Genomic DNA, 22,070 nt, shown 5'->3' with positions numbered 1-22,070 from the left:
TGGGTAGTTCCATATTTGTTCAATTTCCCGATGATGTATAGACCACTGTGCTCTTGGAAACTTTCAACACTCCAGGAATAGTTTTATACCCTTTCCCAGATATATGCCTTATCACAATTCTTTCTCGGAGCTCTATGGACAAGTTCCTTGGACTTCATGGTATATACTGTAGTTTGTGCTCTGACATGAGCTGTCAACTGTGGGACTTTATATAGACAGGCGTGTTTCTTTCTAAATCACGTCCAAAAAATTGAATTTGCCACAGGTGGACTTCAATCAAGTTGTAGTGACAACTCAAGGATGATCAAAGGAAATTGGATGCGCCTGAGCTCAATTTGGAGTGTTATAGCAAAGGGGTGTCAATACTTTCAGTATCAGTCAAGTTTGGACACACCTACTCATTCAAGCGGTTTTCTTTATTTTTACTATTTTCTACATTGTGGAATAATAGTGAAGACATCAAAACTATGAAATAACACATGGAATCATGTAGTAACCAAAAAAAGGTGTTAAACAAATCAAAATGTTTTTTATATTTGAAATTCTTCAAAGTAGCCTCCCTTTGCCTTGATGACATCTTTGCACTCACTTGGTATTCTCTCAACCAGCTTCACCTGGAATGCTTTTGAAGGAGTTCCCACATATACTGAGCACTTGTTGGCTGCTTTTCCTTCACTCTGCGGTCCAACTCATCCCAAACCATCTTAATTGGGTTTAGGTTGGGTGATTGTGGAGGCCAGGTCATCTGATGCAGCACTCCATCACTCTCCTTCTTGGTCAAATAGCACTTACACAGCCTGGAGGTGTGTTGAGTCATTGTCTTGTTGAAAAACAAATGATAGTCCCACTAAGTGCAAATCAGATGGGATGGCGTATCGCTGCAGAATGCTGTGGTAGCCATGCTGGTTAAGTGTGCCTTGAATTCTAATTCCACTGGTCTAATGTCCATTGCTCGTGTTTCTTGGCCCAAGCAAGTCTCTTCTTTTTATTGGTGTCCTTTAGTAGTTGTTTCTTTGCAGCAATTTGACCATGAAGGCCTGATTCACGCAGTCTCCTCTGAACAGTTGATGTTGAGATGTGTGTGTTACTTGAACTCTGTGAAGCATTTATTTGGGCTGCAATTTCCTAGGCTGGTAACTCTAATGAATTTATCCTCTGCAGCAGAGGTAACTCTGGGTCTTCCTTTCCTGTGACGGTCCTCATGAGAGCCAGTTTCATCATAGTGCCTGATGGTTTTTGCGACTGCACTTGAAGAAAAAGTTCTTGAAATGTTCAGTATTGACTGACCTTCATGTCTTAAAGTAATGATGGACTGTCATTTTTCTTTGCTTATTTGAGCTGTTCTTGCCATAATATGGACCTGATCTTTTACCAAATAGGGCTATCTTCTGTATACCACCCCTACCTTGTCACAACACAACTGATTGGCTCAAATGCATTCAGAAGGAAAGAAATTCCACAAATTGACTTTTAAAAAGGCACACCTGTTAATTGAAATGCATTCCAGGTGACTACCTCGTGAAGCTGGTTGAGAAAATGCAAAGAGTGTGCAAAGCGGTCATCCAGGCAAAGGTGGCTACTTTGAAGAATCTCAAATATAAAATATATTTTAATTTGTTTACTACTTGATACCATATGTGTTATTTCATAGTTTTGATGTCTTCACTATTAGTCTACAATGTAGAAAATAGTCCAAATGAAGATAAACCCTGAGTAGGTGTGTCCGAACTGTTGACTGGTACTGAATGTAAATTATATTTCATTTTACATTTTCTATACTTTTGAAAACATTTCTAAAAACATGTTTTCCCTTTTGTTTTTATGGGCTATTGTGTGTAGATGGGTAAGATCTTATATATATATATATATATATATATATATATTATCTGTTTATAATACAACAAAATGCGGAATAAGTCAAGTATGACTACTTTCTGTTATTTTATTGACAAATTGATTCATCCATTGATCCTGAAAGACAGTGACCAAACATATGGCTTTATGGTTTTCTTTATTCACGCCACAGCATTATCATGGCTGCTAGTGAAACAATGGTAGTGGGAGGGCCTATGGCAGGATGCTTCTACTCACAGTGGGGAATTGTGATGTCATTATGGGGTATTGTGATGTCGTGATGGGGTATTGTGATGTCGTGATGGGGTATTGTGATGTCGTGATGGGGTATTGTGATGTCGTGATGGGGTATTGTGATGTCGTTATGGGGTATTGTGATGTCGTGATGGGGTATTGTGTGTAGATTGATGAGGGAAATAAACAATTTAATACATTTTTGAATAAGGCTGCAACGTAACAAAATGTGGGAAAATGATTTTATATATTTGCCACTGCTCAACTAAAAATATCTTGGTCGACCAACAACCTTTCAATCAAACAATGGTCCAGTCAACTAAATGGGGTCAGTCCTAATGTGGAGTGGATCTGAGTTTTATATGGGGTCAGTCCTAATGTGGAGTGGATCTGAGTTCTAAATGGGGTCAGTCCTGATGTGGAGTGGATCTGAGTTCTAAATGGGGTCAGTTCTAATGTGGAGTGGATCTGAGTTTTATATGGGGTCAGTCCTAATGTGGAGTGGATCTGAGTTCTATATGGGGTCAGTCCTAATGTGGAGTGGATCTGAGTTTTATATGGGGTCAGTCCTAATGTGGAGTGGATCTGAGTTTTATATGGGGTCAGTCCTAATGTGGAGTGGATCTGAGTTTTATATGGGGTCAGTCCTGATGTGGAGTGGATCTGAGTTTTATATGGGGTCAGTCCTAATGTGGAGTGGATCTGAGTTCTAAATGGGGTCAGTCCTAATGTGGAGTGGATCTGAGTTCTATATGGGGTCAGTCCTAATGTGGAGTGGATCTGAGTTTTATATGGGGTCAGTCCTAATGTGGAGTGGATCTGAGTTCTATATGGGGTCAGTCCTAATGTGGAGTGGATCTGAGTTCTATATGGGGTCAGTCCTAATGTGGAGTGGATCTGAGTTCTATATGGGGTCAGTCCTAATGTGGAGTGGATCTGAGTTCTATATGGGGTCAGTCCTAATGTGGAGTGGATCTGAGTTTTATATGGGGTCAGTCCTAATGTGGAGTGGATCTGAGTTCTATATGGGGTCAGTCCTAATGTGGAGTGGATCTGAGTTTTATATGGGGTCAGTCCTAATGTGGAGTGGATCTGAGTTTTATATGGGGTCAGTCCTAATGTGGAGTGGATCTGAGTTCTATATGGGGTCAGTCCTAATGTGGAGTGGATCTGAGTTCTATATGGGGTCAGTCCTAATGTGGAGTGGATCTGAGTTCTAAATGGGGTCAGTCCTAATGTGGAGTGGATCTGAATTCTATATGGTGTCAGTCCTAATGTGGAGTGGATCTGAGTTCTATATGGGGTCAGTCCTAATGTGGAGTGGATCTGAGTTCTAAATGGGGTCAGTCCTAATGTGGAGTGGATCTGAGTTTTATATGGGGTCAGTCCTAATGTGGAGTGGATCTGAGTTCTAAATGGGGTCAGTCCTGATGTGGAGTGGATCTGAGTTCTATATGGGGTCAGTCCTAATGTGGAGTGGATCTGAGTTCTAAATGGGGTCAGTCCTAATGTGGAGTGGATCTGAGTTCTAAATGGGGTCAGTCCTAATGTGGAGTGGATCTGAGTTCTAAATGGGGTCAGTCCTAATGTGGAGTGGATCTGAGTTCTAAATGGGGTCAGTCCTAATGTGGAGTGGATCTGAGTTTTATATGGGGTCAGTCCTGATGTGGAGTGGATCTGAGTTTTATATGGGGTCAGTCCTAATGTGGAGTGGATCTGAGTTCTAAATGGGGTCAGTCCTGATGTGGAGTGGATCTGAGTTCTAAATGGGGTCAGTTCTAATGTGGAGTGGATCTGAGTTCTAAATGGGGTCAGTCCTAATGTGGAGTGGATCTGAGTTCTATATGGGGTCAGTTCTAATGTGGAGTGGATCTGAGTTTTATATGGGGTCAGTCCTGATGTGGAGTGGATCTGAGTTCTATATGGGGTCAGTCCTAATGTGGAGTGGATCTGAGTTCTATATGGGATCAGTTCTAATGTGGAGTGGATCTGAGTTTTATATGGGGTCAGTCCTAATGTGGAGTGGATCTGAGTTTTATATGGGGTCAGTCCTAATGTGGAGTGGATCTGAGTTCTATATGGGGTCAGTCCTAATGTGGAGTGGATCTGAGTTCTATATGGGGTCAGTCCTAATGTGGAGTGGATCTGAGTTCTAAATGGGGTCAGTCCTAATGTGGAGTGGATCTGAGTTCTATATGGGGTCAGTCCTAATGTGGAGTGGATCTGAGTTCTAAATGGGGTCAGTCCTAATGTGGAGTGGATCTGAGTTCTATATGGGGTCAGTCCTAATGTGGAGTGGATCTGAGTTCTATATGGGGTCAGTCCTAATGTGGAGTGGATCTGAGTTCTAAATGGGGTCAGTCCTAATGTGGAGTGGATCTGAGTTCTAAATTTTAGTTTAATCAAATATTTATACCATTGGCAGAGTTTGTATACCATTTACCAATTTTTGATATGTAGAAAAATGAGGAACTATATTCATACCAGCCATATTGGCGGGTGGTCAGAGTATTTGGGAGCAGTTTTTTCTCAATCCAATGCCCAAAATGACCCAGGTCAGTAGTATAAGGGTTAAATAATGGTTTTCATGTACGGTGTTGAGTCATCGTGGTTCATTGTGACAAGCTCCTTCCTGTTGTCTCCTCTCTCAGAGTTTCTCCATGGCAGTTTACCTGGTCAGACAGCAGACATCCACAACCCTGCTACAGAGACTACGGGCCAAAGGGATCCGCAACCCAGACCACTCCAGAGCTCTCAGTAGGTGGCTCTCTGATATTAGACGGTGCTGGTCCCAGACCACTCCAGAGCTCTCAGTAGGTGGCTCTCTGATATTAGACGGTGCTGGTCCCAGACCACTCCAGAGCTCTCAGTAGGTGGCTCTCTGATATTAGACGGTGCTGGTCCCAGACCACTCCAGAGCTCTCAGTAGGTGGCTCTCTGATATTAGACGGTGCTGGTCCCAGACCACTCCAGAGCTCTCAGTAGGTGGCTCTCTGATATTAGACGGTGCTGGTCCCAGACCACTCCAGAGCTCTCAGTAGGTGGCTCTCTGATATTAGACGGTGCTGGTCCCAGACCACTCCAGAGCTCTCAGTAGGTGGCTCTCTGATATTAGACGGTGCTGGTCCCAGACCACTCCAGAGCTCTCAGTAGGTGGCTCTCTGATATTAGACTGGTGCTGGTCCCAGACCACTCCAGAGCTCTCAGTAGGTGGCTCTCTGATATTAGACGGTGCTGGTCCCAGACCACTCCAGAGCTCTCAGTAGGTGGCTCTCTGATATTAGACGGTGCTGGTCCCAGACCACTCCAGAGCTCTCAGTAGGTGGCTCTCTGATATTAGACGGTGCTGGTCCCAGACCACTCCAGAGCTCTCAGTAGGTGGCTCTCTGATATTAGACGGTGCTGGTCCCAGACCACTCCAGAGCTCTCAGTAGGTGGCTCTCTGATATTAGACGGTGCTGGTCCCAGACCACTCCAGAGCTCTCAGTAGGTGGCTCTCTGATATTAGACGGTGCTGGTCCCAGACCACTCCAGAGCTCTCAGTAGGTGGCTCTCTGATATTAGACGGTGCTGGTCCCAGACCACTCCAGAGCTCTCAGTAGGTGGCTCTCTGATATTAGACGGTGCTGGTCCCAGACCACTCCAGAGCTCTCAGTAGGTGGCTCTCTGATATTAGACGGTGCTGGTCCCAGACCACTCCAGAGCTCTCAGTAGGTGGCTCTCTGATATTAGACGGTGCTGGTCCCAGACCACTCCAGAGCTCTCAGTAGGTGGCTCTCTGATATTAGACGGTGCTGGTCCCAGACCACTCCAGAGCTCTCAGTAGGTGGCTCTCTGATATTAGACGGTGCTGGTCCCAGACCACTCCAGAGCTCTCAGTAGGTGGCTCTCTGATATTAGACGGTGCTGGTCCCAGACCACTCCAGAGCTCTCAGTAGGTGGCTCTCTGATATTAGACGGTGCTGGTCCCAGACCACTCCAGAGCTCTCAGTAGGTGGCTCTCTGATATTAGACGGTGCTGGTCCCAGACCACTCCAGAGCTCTCAGTAGGTGGCTCTCTGATATTAGACGGTGCTGGTCCCAGACCACTCCAGAGCTCTCAGTAGGTGGCTCTCTGATATTAGACGGTGCTGGTCCCAGACCACTCCAGAGCTCTCAGTAGGTGGCTCTCTGATATTAGACGGTGCTGGTCCCAGACCACTCCAGAGCTCTCAGTAGGTGGCTCTCTGATATTAGACGGTGCTGGTCCCAGACCACTCCAGAGCTCTCAGTAGGTGGCTCTCTGATATTAGACGGTGCTGGTCCCAGACCACTCCAGAGCTCTCAGTAGGTGGCTCTCTGATATTAGACGGTGCTGGTCCCAGACCACTCCAGAGCTCTCAGTAGGTGGCTCTCTGATATTAGACGGTGCTGGTCCCAGACCACTCCAGAGCTCTCAGTAGGTGGCTCTCTGATATTAGACGGTGCTGGTCCCAGACCACTCCAGAGCTCTCAGTAGGTGGCTCTCTGATATTAGACGGTGCTGGTCCCAGACCACTCCAGAGCTCTCAGTAGGTGGCTCTCTGATATTAGACGGTGCTGGTCCCAGACCACTCCAGAGCTCTCAGTAGGTGGCTCTCTGATATTAGACGGTGCTGGTCCCAGACCACTCCAGAGCTCTCAGTAGGTGGCTCTCTGATATTAGACGGTGCTGGTCCCAGACCACTCCAGAGCTCTCAGTAGGTGGCTCTCTGATATTAGACGGTGCTGGTCCCAGACCACTCCAGAGCTCTCAGTAGGTGGCTCTCTGATATTAGACGGTGCTGGTCCCAGACCACTCCAGAGCTCTCAGTAGGTGGCTCTCTGATATTAGACGGTGCTGGTCCCAGACCACTCCAGAGCTCTCAGTAGGTGGCTCTCTGATATTAGACGGTGCTGGTCCCAGACCACTCCAGAGCTCTCAGTAGGTGGCTCTCTGATATTAGACGTTGCTGCATGGTCCCATAAACCCAAGTCCCTCATGACCATAGGAGCTGCCTCAACAGCACCAGGCTAGGGAAATGGAACGGGAGAATGTCATCGTTATTGTGTTGTCTCTCTCTCTCTCCACAGTCAAAGAGAAGTTAACAGCTGACCCCGACAGTGAGATTGCGACCACCAGTCTACGAGTCTCTCTACTCTGTCCGGTACGTACACTCATTTACATTTTAGTTATTTAGCAGACGTTCTTAATCAGAATCGATCAATCGGTGATCAACTAATCAGAAGTGATCAACTTGGGTAAAAGTAGGTAGATTAGGTAAAACAACCACATCACAATCACAAGTTCTGTCATCCCACTGAGGCTACAAACAGCACGATATTCATCCTTCTGTTTCCTGTGTGTTTGTCTAGCTGGTCCTCGTGATGTTGATGTATATTCATCTTCCTGTTTCCTGTGTGTTTGTCTAGCTGGTCCTCGTGATGTTGATGTATATTCATCTTCCTGTTTCCTGTGTGTTTGTCTAGCTGGTCCTCGTGATGTTGATGTGTATTCATCTTCCTGTTTCCTGTTTCCTGTGTGTTTGTCTAGCTGGTCCTCGTGATGTTGATGTATATTCATCTTCCTGTTTCCTGTGTGTTTGTCTAGCTGGTCTCGTGATGTTGATGTGTATTCATCTTCCTGTTTCCTGTGTGTTTGTCTAGCTGGTCCTCGTGATGTTGATGTATATTCATCTTCCTGTTTCCTGTTTGTTTGTCTAGCTGGTCCTCGTGATGTTGATGTATATTCATCTTCCTGTTTCCTGTGTGTTTGTCTAGCTGGTCCTCGTGATGTTGATGTATATTCATCTTCCTGTTTCCTGTGTGTTTGTCTAGCTGGTCCTCGTGATGTTGATGTATATTCATCTTCCTGTTTCCTGTTTCCTGTGTGTTTGTCTAGCTGGTCCTCGTGATGTTGATGTGTATTCATCTTCCTGTTTCCTGTGTGTTTGTCTAGCTGGTCCTCGTGATGTTGATGTATATTCATCTTCCTGTTTCCTGTGTGTTTGTCTAGCTGGTCCTCGTGATGTTGATGTGTATTCATCTTCCTGTTTCCTGTGTGTTTGTCTAGCTGGTCCTCGTGATGTTGATGTATATTCATCTTCCTGTTTCCTGTGTGTTTGTCTAGCTGGTCCTCGTGATGTTGATGTATATTCATCTTCCTGTTTCCTGTGTGTTTGTCTAGCTGGTCCTCGTGATGTTGATGTATATTCATCCTTCTGTTTCCTGTGTGTTTGTCTAGCTGGTCCTCGTGATGTTGATGTATATTCATCTTCCTGTTTCCTGTGTGTTTGTCTAGCTGGTCCTCGTGATGTTGATGTGTATTCATCTTCCTGTTTCCTGTTTCCTGTGTGTTTGTCTAGCTGGTCCTCGTGATGTTGATGTGTATTCATCTTCCTGTTTCCTGTTTCCTGTGTGTTTGTCTAGCTGGTCCTCGTGATGTTGATGTATATTCATCTTCCTGTTTCCTGTTTCCTGTGTGTTTGTCTAGCTGGTCCTCGTGATGTTGATGTGTATTCATCTTCCTGTTTCCTGTGTGTTTGTCTAGCTGGTCCTCGTGATGTTGATGTGTATTCATCTTCCTGTTTCCTGTGTGTTTGTCTAGCTGGTCCTCGTGATGTTGATGTATATTCATCTTCCTGTTTCCTGTTTCCTGTGTGTTTGTCTAGCTGGTCCTCGTGATGTTGATGTATATTCATCTTCCTGTTTCCTGTGTGTTTGTCTAGCTGGTCCTCGTGATGTTGATGTATATTCATCTTCCTGTTTCCTGTTTCCTGTGTGTTTGTCTAGCTGGTCCTCGTGATGTTGATGTATATTCATCTTCCTGTTTCCTGTGTGTTTGTCTAGCTGGTCCTCGTGATGTTGATGTATATTCATCTTCCTGTTTCCTGTGTGTTTGTCTAGCTGGTCCTCGTGATGTTGATGTATATTCATCTTCCTGTTTCCTGTGTGTTTGTCTAGCTGGTCCTCGTGATGTTGATGTATATTCATCTTCCTGTTTCCTGTGTGTTTGTCTAGCTGGTCCTCGTGATGTTGATGTATATTCATCTTCCTGTTTCCTGTGTGTTTGTCTAGCTGGTCCTCGTGATGTTGATGTGTATTCATCTTCCTGTTTCCTGTGTGTTTGTCTAGCTGGTCCTCGTGATGTTGATGTATATTCATCTTCCTGTTTCCTGTGTGTTTGTCTAGCTGGTCCTCGTGATTTTGATGTATATTCATCTTCCTGTTTCCTGTGTGTTTGTCTAGCTGGTCCTCGTGATGTTGATGTATATTCATCTTCCTGTTTCCTGTTTCCTGTGTGTTTGTCTAGCTGGTCCTCGTGATGTTGATGTGTATTCATCTTCCTGTTTCCTGTGTTTTTGTCTAGCTGGTCCTTGTGATGTTGATGTATATTCATCCTCCTGTTTCCTGTTTCCTGTGTGTTTGTCTAGCTGGTCCTCGTGATGTTGATGTATATTCATCTTCCTGTTTCCTGTGTGTTTGTCTAGCTGGTCCTCGTGATGTTGATGTATATTCATCTTCCTGTTTCCTGTGTGTTTGTCTAGCTGGTCTCGTGATGTTGATGTATATTCATCTTCCTGTTTCCTGTTTCCTGTGTGTTTGTCTAGCTGGTCCTCGTGATGTTGATGTGTATTCATCTTCCTGTTTCCTGTTTCCTGTGTGTTTGTCTAGCTGGTCCTCGTGATGTTGATGTGTATTCATCTTCCTGTTTCCTGTGTGTTTGTCTAGCTGGTCCTCGTGATGTTGATGTATATTCATCTTCCTGTTTCCTGTGTGTTTGTCTAGCTGGTCCTCGTGATGTTGATGTATATTCATCTTCCTGTTTCCTGTTTCCTGTGTGTTTGTCTAGCTGGTCCTCGTGATGTTGATGTGTATTCATCTTCCTGTTTCCTGTTTCCTGTGTGTTTGTCTAGCTGGTCCTCGTGATGTTGATGTATATTCATCTTCCTGTTTCCTGTTTCCTGTGTGTTTGTCTAGCTGGTCCTCGTGATGTTGATGTGTATTCATCTTCCTGTTTCCTGTGTGTTTGTCTAGCTGGTCCTCGTGATGTTGATGTATATTCATCTTCCTGTTTCCTGTGTGTTTGTCTAGCTGGTCCTCGTGATGTTGATGTATATTCATCTTCCTGTTTCCTGTTTCCTGTGTGTTTGTCTAGCTGGTCCTCGTGATGTTGATGTGTATTCATCTTCCTGTTTCCTGTTTCCTGTGTGTTTGTCTAGCTGGTCCTCGATGTTGATGTATATTCATCTTCCTGTTTCCTGTGTGTTTGTCTAGCTGGTCCTTGTGATGTTGATGTATATTCATCTTCCTGTTTCCTGTTTCCTGTGTGTTTGTCTAGCTGGTCCTCGTGATGTTGATGTGTATTCATCTTCCTGTTTCCTGTGTGTTTGTCTAGCTGGTCCTCGTGATGTTGATGTATATTCATCTTCCTGTTTCCTGTGTGTTTGTCTAGCTGGTCCTCGTGATGTTGATGTATATTCATCTTCCTGTTTCCTGTGTGTTTGTCTAGCTGGTCCTCGTGATGTTGATGTATATTCATCCTCCTGTTTCCTGTTTCCTGTGTGTTTGTCTAGCTGGTCCTCGTGATGTTGATGTATATTCATCCTCCTGTTTCCTGTTTCCTGTGTGTTTGTCTAGCTGGTCCTCGTGATGTTGATGTATATTCATCCTCCTGTTTCCTGTTTCCTGTGTGTTTGTCTAGCTGGTCCTCGTGATGTTGATGTATATTCATCTTCCTGTTTCCTGTGTGTTTGTCTAGCTGGTCCTCGTGATGTTGATGTATATTCATCTTCCTGTTTCCTGTGTGTTTGTCTAGCTGGTCCTCGTGATGTTGATGTATATTCATCTTCCTGTTTCCTGTGTGTTTGTCTAGCTGGTCCTCGTGATGTTGATGTATATTCATCTTCCTGTTTCCTGTGTGTTTGTCTAGCTGGTCCTCGTGATGTTGATGTATATTCATCTTCCTGTTTCCTGTGTGTTTGTCTAGCTGGTCCTCGTGATGTTGATGTATATTCATCTTCCTGTTTCCTGTGTGTTTGTCTAGCTGGTCCTCGTGATGTTGATGTATATTCATCTTCCTGTTTCCTGTGTGTTTGTCTAGCTGGTCCTCGTGATGTTGATGTGTATTCATCTTCCTGTTTCCTGTGTGTTTGTCTAGCTGGTCCTCGTGATGTTGATGTATATTCATCTTCCTGTTTCCTGTGTGTTTGTCTAGCTGGTCCTCGTGATGTTGATGTATATTCATCTTCCTGTTTCCTGTGTGTTTGTCTAGCTGGTCCTCGTGATGTTGATGTATATTCATCTTCCTGTTTCCTGTTTCCTGTGTGTTTGTCTAGCTGGTCCTCGTGATGTTGATGTGTATTCATCTTCCTGTTTCCTGTGTGTTTGTCTAGCTGGTCCTCGATGTTGATGTATATTCATCTTCCTGTTTCCTGTGTGTTTGTCTAGCTGGTCCTTGTGATGTTGATGTATATTCATCTTCCTGTTTCCTGTTTCCTGTGTGTTTGTCTAGCTGGTCCTCGTGATGTTGATGTGTATTCATCTTCCTGTTTCCTGTGTGTTTGTCTAGCTGGTCCTCGTGATGTTGATGTATATTCATCTTCCTGTTTCCTGTGTGTTTGTCTAGCTGGTCCTCGTGATGTTGATGTATATTCATCTTCCTGTTTCCTGTGTGTTTGTCTAGCTGGTCCTCGTGATGTTGATGTATATTCATCCTCCTGTTTCCTGTTTCCTGTGTGTTTGTCTAGCTGGTCCTCGTGATGTTGATGTATATTCATCCTCCTGTTTCCTGTTTCCTGTGTGTTTGTCTAGCTGGTCCTCGTGATGTTGATGTATATTCATCCTCCTGTTTCCTGTTTCCTGTGTGTTTGTCTAGCTGGTCCTCGTGATGTTGATGTATATTCATCTTCCTGTTTCCTGTGTGTTTGTCTAGCTGGTCCTCGTGATGTTGATGTATATTCATCTTCCTGTTTCCTGTGTGTTTGTCTAGCTGGTCCTCGTGATGTTGATGTATATTCATCTTCCTGTTTCCTGTGTGTTTGTCTAGCTGGTCCTCGTGATGTTGATGTATATTCATCTTCCTGTTTCCTGTGTGTTTGTCTAGCTGGTCCTCGTGATGTTGATGTATATTCATCTTCCTGTTTCCTGTGTGTTTGTCTAGCTGGTCCTCGTGATGTTGATGTATATTCATCTTCCTGTTTCCTGTGTGTTTGTCTAGCTGGTCCTCGTGATGTTGATGTATATTCATCTTCCTGTTTCCTGTGTGTTTGTCTAGCTGGTCCTCGTGATGTTGATGTGTATTCATCTTCCTGTTTCCTGTGTGTTTGTCTAGCTGGTCCTCGTGATGTTGATGTATATTCATCTTCCTGTTTCCTGTGTGTTTGTCTAGCTGGTCCTCGTGATGTTGATGTATATTCATCTTCCTGTTTCCTGTGTGTTTGTCTAGCTGGTCCTCGTGATGTTGATGTGTATTCATCTTCCTGTTTCCTGTGTGTTTGTCTAGCTGGTCCTCGTGATGTTGATGTATATTCATCTTCCTGTTTCCTGTTTCCTGTGCGTTTGTCTAGCTGGTCCTCGTGATGTTGATGTATATTCATCTTCCTGTTTCCTGTGTGTTTTGTCTAGCTGGTCCTCGTGATGTTGATGTATATTCATCCTCCTGTTTCCTGTTTCCTGTGTGTGTTTGTCTAGCTGGGGAAGATGCGTCTGATGATCCCGTGCAGAGCGTTGACCTGTTCCCACCTGCAGTGTTTCGATGCGACGCTTTACATCCAGATGAATGAGAAGAAACCCACCTGGGTTTGTCCTGTGTGTGATCAGAAGGCCCCCTACCAACACCTCATCATCGACGGGTTCGTTCTGCTGCACCTCTCTGGGGATGTTTCACATTGAATGAACAGTCATCCAATGCATTGCAGTACAGTAGCACACACTATTTCTGAACCCCTGTCGTGTGTGTGTGTGTGTGTGTGTGTGTGTGTGTGTGTGTGTGTGTGTGTGTGTGTGTGTGTGTGTGTGTGTGTGTGTGTGTGTGTGTGTGTGTGTGTGCGCGCGCGCAGGTTGTTCATGGAGATCCTAAACAGCTGTGAGGACTGTGATGAGATCCAGTTTAAAGAGGACGGGAACTGGTATCCCATGAGATCGAAGAAAGAGGTCACAGAGGTGTCTGCTTCATTCAACGGGGAGGACGGTACGTGGGGATTCCTCCGGCTTCATAGCCCTTCTGGTATCATAGTAGCGCCATTTATACAAATTCATTAAAAAAATCAAAAGCTGAGATGTCTTGAGTCATTAAGTATTCAACTCCTTTGTTATGTAAAGCCTAAAGTTGCAATAATAGTGTTTAACATGATTTCTAAATGACTACCTCATCTCTGCACCCCAAACATACAATTATCTGTAAGGTCCCTCAGTCGAGCAGTGAATTTAAAACACAGATTCGACCACAAAGACCAGGGAGGTTTTCCAATGCCTCACAAAGGGCACCTATTGGTAGATGGGTAAAAAAAACAATAAACAGACATTGAATATCCCTTTGAGCATGAAGTTATTAATTACACTTTGGATGCTGTATCAATACACCCAGTCACTACAAAGATACAGGTGTCCTTCCTAACTCAGTTGCCGGAGAGGAAGGAAACCGCTCAGGGGTTTCACCATGAGGCCAATGGTGACTGTAAAACAGTTTAAATCAACATTTATTGGTCACATACACATATTTAGCAGATGTTATTGCGGGTGTAGTGAAATGCTTGTGTTCCTAGCTCCAACAGTGCAGTAATATCTAACAATTCACAACAATATACACACATCTAAAGTAAAAGAATGGAATTAAGAAATATATAAATATTAGGACGAGCAATGTCGGCGTGGCATTGACTAAAATACAGTAGAATAGAATACATATGAGATGAGTGAAGCAGTATGGAACTATTGTTAAAGTGACCAGTGATGTAGAAAGGGCAGCAGCCTCTAAGGTGCAGGTTTGAGTAACCGGGTGGTAGCCGGCTAGTGATGGCTATTTAACAGTCTGATGGCCTTGAGATAGAAGCTGTTTTTCAGTCTCTCGGTCCCTGCTTCGATGCACCTGTACTGACCGCGCCTTCTGGATGATAGCGGGGTGAACAGGCCGTGGCTCGGGTGGATGATGTCCTGGATGAGTTTAATGGCTGTGATAGGAGAAAACTGAGGATGGATCAACATTGTAGTTACTCCACAATACTAACCCTACAGGACAGTGAAAAGAAGGAAGCCTGAACATAATACAAATATTCCAAAACATGCATCCTGTTTGTATCAAGGCACTAAAGTAATACTTTTAAAAAATGTGGCAAAGAAATTAAGTTTATGTCCTGAATACAAAGTGTTATGTTTGGGGCAAATCCAATACAACACATTACTGAGTACCACTCTCCATATTTTCAAGCATAGTTGTGGCTGCATCATGTTATGGGTATGCTTGTAATAATTAAGGACTAGGGAGTTTATTTTTAGGATACAAGTAAACAGAATTGAGCTAACCACAGGCAAAATCCTAGAGGAAAACCTGGTTCAGTCTGCTTTCCACCAGACACTGGGATATTAATTCACCTTTCAGCAGAACAATAACCTAAAACACAAGGCCAAATATAGACTGCAGTTGTTTACCAAGAAGAGATTGAATGTGCCTGAGTGGCCTAGTTACTGTTTTGACTTACATCTGCTTGAAAATCTATGTCAAGACTTAAAAATGGCTGTCTAGAAATGAGCAACAACCAACTTGACTGAAGTTGGACTTGTCTCTCTCTTTCTGTCTCTCTGTCTGTCTCTGTTTCTCTTTCTGTCTGTCTCTCTGTCTGTCTCTGTCTGTCTCTGTCTGTCTCTGTCTCTCTGTCTGCCTGTCTCTCTGTCTGCCATAGACTCGTGTCGGACAGTAGAATCAGAGCACCACAGGAACAGCTCATCCCACAGCAGTACCAATAAGGTGGTGGTGATTGATCTGACTCTAGACAGCTCTTCAGACGACGATCTGGACGATGAGCCTCCTCTCAAGAGGGCCTGTCCCTCCTCCTCGCTGTCCCCTGCCTCGCCGCCTGCCAGCAAGGGGTATGTCCAATCACAAAATCCTACAAATACAATCTGTCCACTCATCCTTTCCTGTCATTGCGTGAATTTGAAAGAAGTGAGCAGTTGAAAGCTAAGCCAGCCTTATGATGAGCTTCCGCCATATTGTTATCACCTGTCTGCGACGAAAAGAGGACAGATTTGTCACAGCACCAGGCTACTATTGTTTTATTCAGTTGTCTTCCTTGGCTTTCGGGCCGACTGAACACCAGCCAGACTGCTGTCTGTTTTGGGCCGACTGAACACCAGCCAGACTGCTGTCTGTTTTGGGCCGACTGAACACCAGCCAGACTGCTGTCTGTTTTGGGCCAGACTGAACACCAGCCAGACTGCTGTCTGTTTTGGGCCGACAGAACACCAGCCAGACTGCTGTCTGTTTTGGGCCAGACTGCTGTCTGTTTCGGGCCGACTGAACACCAGCCAGACTGCTGTCTGTTTTGGGCCGACTGAACACCAGCCAGACTGCTGTCTGTTTTGGGCCAAACTGCTGTCTGTTTTGGGCCGACTGAACACCAGCCAGACTGCTGTCTGTTTTGGGCCCACTGAGCACCAGTCGGACTGCTGTCTGTTTCGGGCCCACTGAGCACCAGTCGGACTGCTGTCTGTTTCGGGCCCACTGAGCTCCAGCCGGACTGCTGTCTGTTTCGGGGCCACTGAGCTCCAGCCGGACTGCTGTCTGTTTCGGGCCCACTGAGCACCAGTCGGACTGCTGTCTGTTTCGGGCCCACTGAGCACCAGTCGGACTGCTGTCTGTTTCGGGCCCACTGAGCACCAGTCGGACTGCTGTCTGTTTCGGGCCCACTGAGCACCAGTCGGACTGCTGTCTGTTTCGGGCCCACTGAGCACCAGTCGGACTGCTGTCTGTTTCGGGCCCACTGAGCACCAGTCGGACTGCTGTCTGTTTCGGGCCCACTGAGCACCAGTCGGACTGCTGTCTGTTTCGGGCCCACTGAGCACCAGTCGGACTGCTGTCTGTTTCGGGCCCACTGAGCTCCAGCCGGACTGCTGTCTGTTTCGGGGCCACTGAGCTCCAGCCGGACTGCTGTCTGTTTCGGGCCCACTGAGCACCAGTCGGACTGCTGTCTGTTTCGGGCCCACTGAGCACCAGTCGGACTGCTGTCTGTTTCGGGCCCACTGAGCACCAGTCGGACTGCTGTCTGTTTCGGGCCCACTGAGCACCAGTCGGACTGCTGTCTGTTTCGGGCCCACTGAGCACCAGTCGGACTGCTGTCTGTTTTGGGCCTGACTGCTGTCTGTTTCGTGCCCACTGAGCACCAGTCGGACTGCTGTCTGTTTCGGGCCCACTGAGCACCAGTCGGACTGCTGTCTGTTTCGGGCCCACTGAGCACCAGTCGGACTGCTGTCTGTTTCGGGCCCACTGAGCACCAGTCGGACTGCTGTCTGTTTCGGGCCCACTGAGCACCAGTCGGACTGCTGTCTGTTTCGGGCCCACTGAGCACCAGTCGGACTGCTGTCTGTTTCGGGCCCACTGAGCACCAGTCGGACTGCTGTCTGTTTCGGGCCCACTGAGCACCAGTCGGACTGCTGTCTGTTTCGGGCCCACTGAGCTCCAGCCGGACTGCTGTCTGTTTCGGGCCCACTGAGCTCCAGCCGGACTGCTGTCTGTTTCGGGGCCACTGAGCTCCAGCCGGACTGCTGTCTGTTTCGGGGCCACTGAGCTCCAGCCGGACTGCTGTCTGTTTCGGGCCCACTGAACACCAGCCGGACTGCTGTCTGTTTCGGGCCCACTGAGCACCAGTCGGACTGCTGTCTGTTTCGGGCCCACTGAGCACCAGTCGGACTGCTGTCTGTTTCGGGGCCACTGAGCTCCAGCCGGACTGCTGTCTGTTTCGGTCCCACTGAGCTCCAGCCGGACTGCTGTCTGTTTCGGGGCCACTGAGCTCCAGCCGGACTGCTGTCTGTTTCGGGGCCACTGAGCTCCAGCCGGACTGCTGTCTGTTTCGGGCCCACTGAACACCAGCCGGACTGCTGTCTGTTTCGGGCCCACTGAGCACCAGCCGGACTGCTGTCTGTTTCGGGCCCACTGAGCACCAGCCGGACTGCTGTCTGTTTCGGGGCCACTGAGCTCCAGCCGGACTGCTGTCTGTTTCGGTCCGACTGAACACCAGCCGGACTGTTCTGACCTGGTGTTATGTTCTCCCCACAGAGTGTTGAACCTCCACAGCCAGGCGTCTCCGGTGGCCAGAGCTCCCAGCATGCCTCCTGTTGAGACCAGCTATATCCCTCCTCCTCCCCCCCTCATACAGGACTACAGCCACTACTACCACACCCCCAACGACCTGGACCTCAACTTCTTCTCATTCCTCCAGGGAGACAACCATCAGGTAATGACTTCACAGAATAGAACCAGACAACCATCAGGTAATGACTTCACAGAATACCACCGTCAGGTAATGACTTCACAGAATAGAACCATCAGGTAATGACTTCACAGAATAGAACCATCAGGTAATGACTTCACAGGATAGAACCATCAGGTAATGACTTCACAGAATAGAACCATCAGGTAATGACTTCACAGAATAGAACCAGACAACCATCAGGTAATGACTTCACAGGATAGAACCATCAGGTAATGACTTCACAGAATACAACCATCAGGTAATGACTTCACAGAATAGAACCAGACAACCATCAGGTAATGACTTCACAGAATAGAACCAGACAACCATCAGGTAATGACTTCACAGAATACAACCATCAGGTAATGACTACACAGAATACAACCACCAGGTAATGACTTCACAGAATACCACCATCAGGTAATGACTTCACAGGATAGAACCATCAGGTAATGACTTCACAGGATAGAACCACCAGGTAATGACTTCACAGGATAGAACCACCAGGTAATGACTTCACAGAATACAACCACCAGGTAATGACTTCACAGAATACCACCATCAGGTAATGACTTCACAGAATACCACCATCAGGTAATGACTTCACAGAATACCACCATCAGGTAATGACTTCACAGAATACCACCATCAGGTAATGACTTCACAGAATACCACCATCAGGTAATGACTTCACAGAATACCACCATCAGGTAATGACTTCACAGAATACCACCATCGGGTAATGACTTCACAGAATACCACCATCAGGTAATGACTTCACAGAATACCACCATCGGGTAATGACTTCACAGAATAGAACCATCGGGTAATGACTTCACAGAATAGAACCATCGGGTAATGACTTCACAGAATAGAACCATCGGGTAATGACTTCACAGAATAGAACCATCAGGTAATGACTTCACAGAATAGAACCATCAGGTAATGACTTCACAGGATAGAACCATCAGGTAATGACTTCACAGAATAGAACCATCAGGTAATGACTTCACAGAATAGAACCATCAGGTAATGACTTCACAGGATAGAACCATCAGGTAATGACTTCACAGAATAGAACCATCAGGTAATGACTTCACAGAATAGAACCAGACAACCATCAGGTAATGACTTCACAGAATAGAACCAGACAACCATCAGGTAATGACTTCACAGAATACAACCATCAGGTAATGACTACACAGAATACAACCACCAGGTAATGACTTCACAGAATACCACCATCAGGTAATGACTTCACAGGATAGAACCATCAGGTAATGACTTCACAGGATAGAACCACCAGGTAATGACTTCACAGGATAGAACCACCAGGTAATGACTTCACAGAATACAACCACCAGGTAATGACTTCACAGAATACCACCATCAGGTAATGACTTCACAGAATACCACCATCAGGTAATGACTTCACAGAATACCACCATCAGGTAATGACTTCACAGAATACCACCATCAGGTAATGACTTCACAGAATACCACCATCAGGTAATGACTTCACAGAATACCACCATCAGGTAATGACTTCACAGAATACCACCATCGGGTAATGACTTCACAGAATACCACCATCGGGTAATGACTTCACAGAATACCACCATCGGGTAATGACTTCACAGAATACCACCATCAGGTAATGACTTCACAGAATACCACCATCAGGTAATGACTTCACAGAATACCACCATCGGGTAATGACTTCACAGAATACCACCATCGGGTAATGACTTCACAGAATACCACCATCGGGTAATGACTTCACAGAATACCACCATCGGGTAATGACTACTCTCTCCTCTCTGTAGCATTACAACATGGTGATGGCTGCAGCAGCGGCGGCCTCGGCCTCAGAAGACCATGACCTTCTCCTCAACCGCTTCCTGCCGTATAGCTCCTCCCAGATGTTCCTGGACCAACCAGGGACCCCCGGGGGCGGGAGCAGCGCCCTGCCAGCAGCCAATGGGGGCAGCAACAGCGGGAGCAGCTCCAGTCTTGTTTCATCTAATAGTTTAAGAGAGAGGGATGGCGACAGGGATGGCGAGAGGGACAGCCAGTCGAGCAGGTCTGATGCAGCGGCAGCAGTCATATATGGCTCCATACCAGACGTGATCTCGTTAGACTGAAGGGAGGCGGGGGATCGTTCACACAGAACGGAAAAACAACTTGAGGGAGAAAATAGAAACGGAAGGGGACGAATAAAGGAAAAATAAAAAGTAGGAGAAAACAATGCTATGTACAGAGAGGAAAAATATATATTTTCAATTTGACTTATTATATATAAGCTCCCGACGATGATGATGATGATGATGAGTAACTTCAGGTGATATTTTTCTGTGGATACTGAAGATTTTTCCCCCCAGCCTCTTCCTTCACGTGCCCCCTGACCTTTTGTACTTCGTTTCTACTGTTGTATTTCAATATTACACGTCGACGGCATTATTTTTGTCTCAAAAACATGTTTGGACTTGTGCTTCGGAGCGAGAAGAGGAATCTGTCCGTTTGTTTCCTCATCACTGTAGATTTATTTTTCCTTTTTTTTTTTTTTTTCGTTAATTTCTTACTGTGGTCAATAATATTGTATTTAATTATTTTCAAGGTATTATTTATTAATATGCTTTCAAGTTCTGTTGGATCTGTGTGCTGTGTAAAAAGCATTCCCTATGCTCCATGTTGTCGTTGCCACTAGGATCACACAGGCTAGCCTGGGTACCATTCTGTCTGCTGTCATTCCACTCCTCGTCATGCGTAACAAGGAGTGGAATGGTAGCACAAGACAGACTGGTACCCAGGCTGGTTATACATCCACTACTGTGGTTTCTCTGGTTAGTGTGCTCCTCTCTCATCTCTTTAAGTTAGCTGAGGAAACTGTTTTCACATTAAAGAAATATTAGGAAAATAGTATTGAAATTGGCATCATAGTTACACACAGCAAATTTACATTATGTGGGGGGGGGGGGCAAAATGGTTTCAATCCAGTGTATTACTATGGTACCTTATTAAATGTAAGCACTATTTTCACGCAGGGGGTATCTTTTGACTCACTTTTTCACCAGGTCATCTAAGGAAAACAAAAACCCAAGTATATTGAAGTTGTTTTGGAACAGAGAACAAACTGCATGGCTTTTCACGCCTGCTATCTCAGTCAGTCTCTCCTCTGTCTCCTCTCACTCACCAGAGTCCAGTAGCTCTATAACCTGTGTCCTTGTGGTCTGATTCAGAGCTGTCAGTGTGACTGTGCTAGAATTCCTATTGAATGCCTGACAGACGGTCTGTGACAGCAGCGTCACGTGCCGCATCCACACTAAAGGGCCGACCTGGACGGTACTGTGATGGCTGGTCTGTGACAGCAGCGTCACGTGCCGCAGCCACACTAAAGGGCCGACCTGAACGGTACTGTGATGGCTGGTCTGTGACAGCAGCATCACGTGCCGCATCCACACTAAAGGGCCGACCTGGACGGTACTGTGATGGCTGGTCTGTGACAGCAGCGTCACGTGCCGCATCCACACTAAAGGGCCGACCTGGACGGTACTGTGATGGCTGGTCTGTGACAGCAGCGTCACGTGCCGCAGCCACACTAAAGGGCCGACCTGGACGGTACTGTGATGGCTTGGGGATTTTCTTTGGCTCTTTCCAGGATTTTTTCCCCAGCAACTTTTGTGGATATGGAACCAGCCCAGTACAGCTTGGCTCAGTTAGGCCCTATAGTGTGGAATGGGCCATAGTGGTTTTGATACCATTATTCTGTCCTTTGTTCTGTTTCCTTCCTGTGTACACAGTTAGTATTATTTATTATTTCCTCTCTTAGTTTTGGTTGACTCATGAATATGCATTGCTATTGTCCTATGATATTTCTTTAGTAATTCTATGATTCATGAATATGCATTGCTATTGTCCTATGATATTTCTTTAGTAATTCTATGATTCATGAATATGCATTGCTATTGTCCTATGATATTTCTTTAGTAATTCTATGATTCGTGCTATTTAAGAGGTCATTGTCGCTTGATCTGCATCGTTGTAACAAACCAATTCTGTTTTAGTTTTTCTTCTTCTGTCTTGTTGTGCTATTGAATGACGTCAATATCACAACAGAGGTTTGGAGCATTTTGATGGTCTGTGGCCTCTACTGTGTCGTTTGATAATTGTATGAATTAAACAGATAGATACAGCAAGACGACAGACAAGTAATGGTTTGCTCTGGCCTCTGCAAGAAATAGAGCTAGTCAATAAATCACTGTGTATGAGCGGTTGAATCAAGGTGCTTTTGCAGAAGTAATTATGTTCCTGTTATTGAATGTTCTTCGGACGTGAAGCATTTTGTTTGTGCAGCTGTCTTTTCTTGAACGCAGTCTGTTCATATGATGGTGTCGCGATGACTATACGTCATGGACGTGACACCGTTTTGATGACCTTTACTGTTTCGAATGAAATGAGAGCTTGGCGATGCGTGGATTTGATTTTTCAGATATTTTAATAGTTTAAGTGAATGGCATC

General features: G+C 45.7%; 1 protein-coding gene across 7 annotated transcripts in view; it reads left to right on the top strand.

The window, feature by feature from the left end:
* pias1b (protein inhibitor of activated STAT, 1b) overlaps positions 1 to 21,829 on the top strand; it is a 37,478-nt gene extending 15,649 nt beyond the window's left edge. The window contains exons 7-14 of one of the 7 annotated variants that reach the window (XR_005478771.1): positions 4,740 to 4,845; positions 7,180 to 7,253; positions 12,778 to 12,938; positions 13,146 to 13,276; positions 14,985 to 15,171; positions 17,357 to 17,571; positions 17,659 to 17,753; positions 17,812 to 18,549. Coding sequence is in view for 4 of the 7 variants with exons in the window: in XM_039017816.1 (XP_038873744.1) it covers positions 4,740 to 4,845; positions 7,180 to 7,253; positions 12,778 to 12,938; positions 13,146 to 13,276; positions 14,985 to 15,171; positions 17,357 to 17,534; positions 19,379 to 19,696 (1,155 nt within the window). In the remaining 3 variants the exon portion in view is untranslated. Of the gene's footprint in view, positions 1 to 4,739; positions 4,846 to 7,179; positions 7,254 to 12,777; positions 12,939 to 13,145; positions 13,277 to 14,984; positions 15,172 to 17,356; positions 17,572 to 17,658; positions 18,550 to 19,378 lie in introns of those variants that run through there. The other 6 variants (XR_005478772.1, XR_005478770.1, XM_039017817.1 and 3 more) reach the window with 6 other exon arrangements.
* The last annotated feature ends 241 nt before the right edge of the window (positions 21,830 to 22,070 follow it).

The sequence above is a fragment of the Salvelinus namaycush genome, chromosome 21 (assembly GCF_016432855.1).
Source record: "Salvelinus namaycush isolate Seneca chromosome 21, SaNama_1.0, whole genome shotgun sequence".
Classification (NCBI taxonomy): domain Eukaryota; kingdom Metazoa; phylum Chordata; class Actinopteri; order Salmoniformes; family Salmonidae; genus Salvelinus; species Salvelinus namaycush.
Note: the sequence above shows the minus strand (reverse complement) of the source record. Positions and strands in the feature narration are given on the sequence as shown.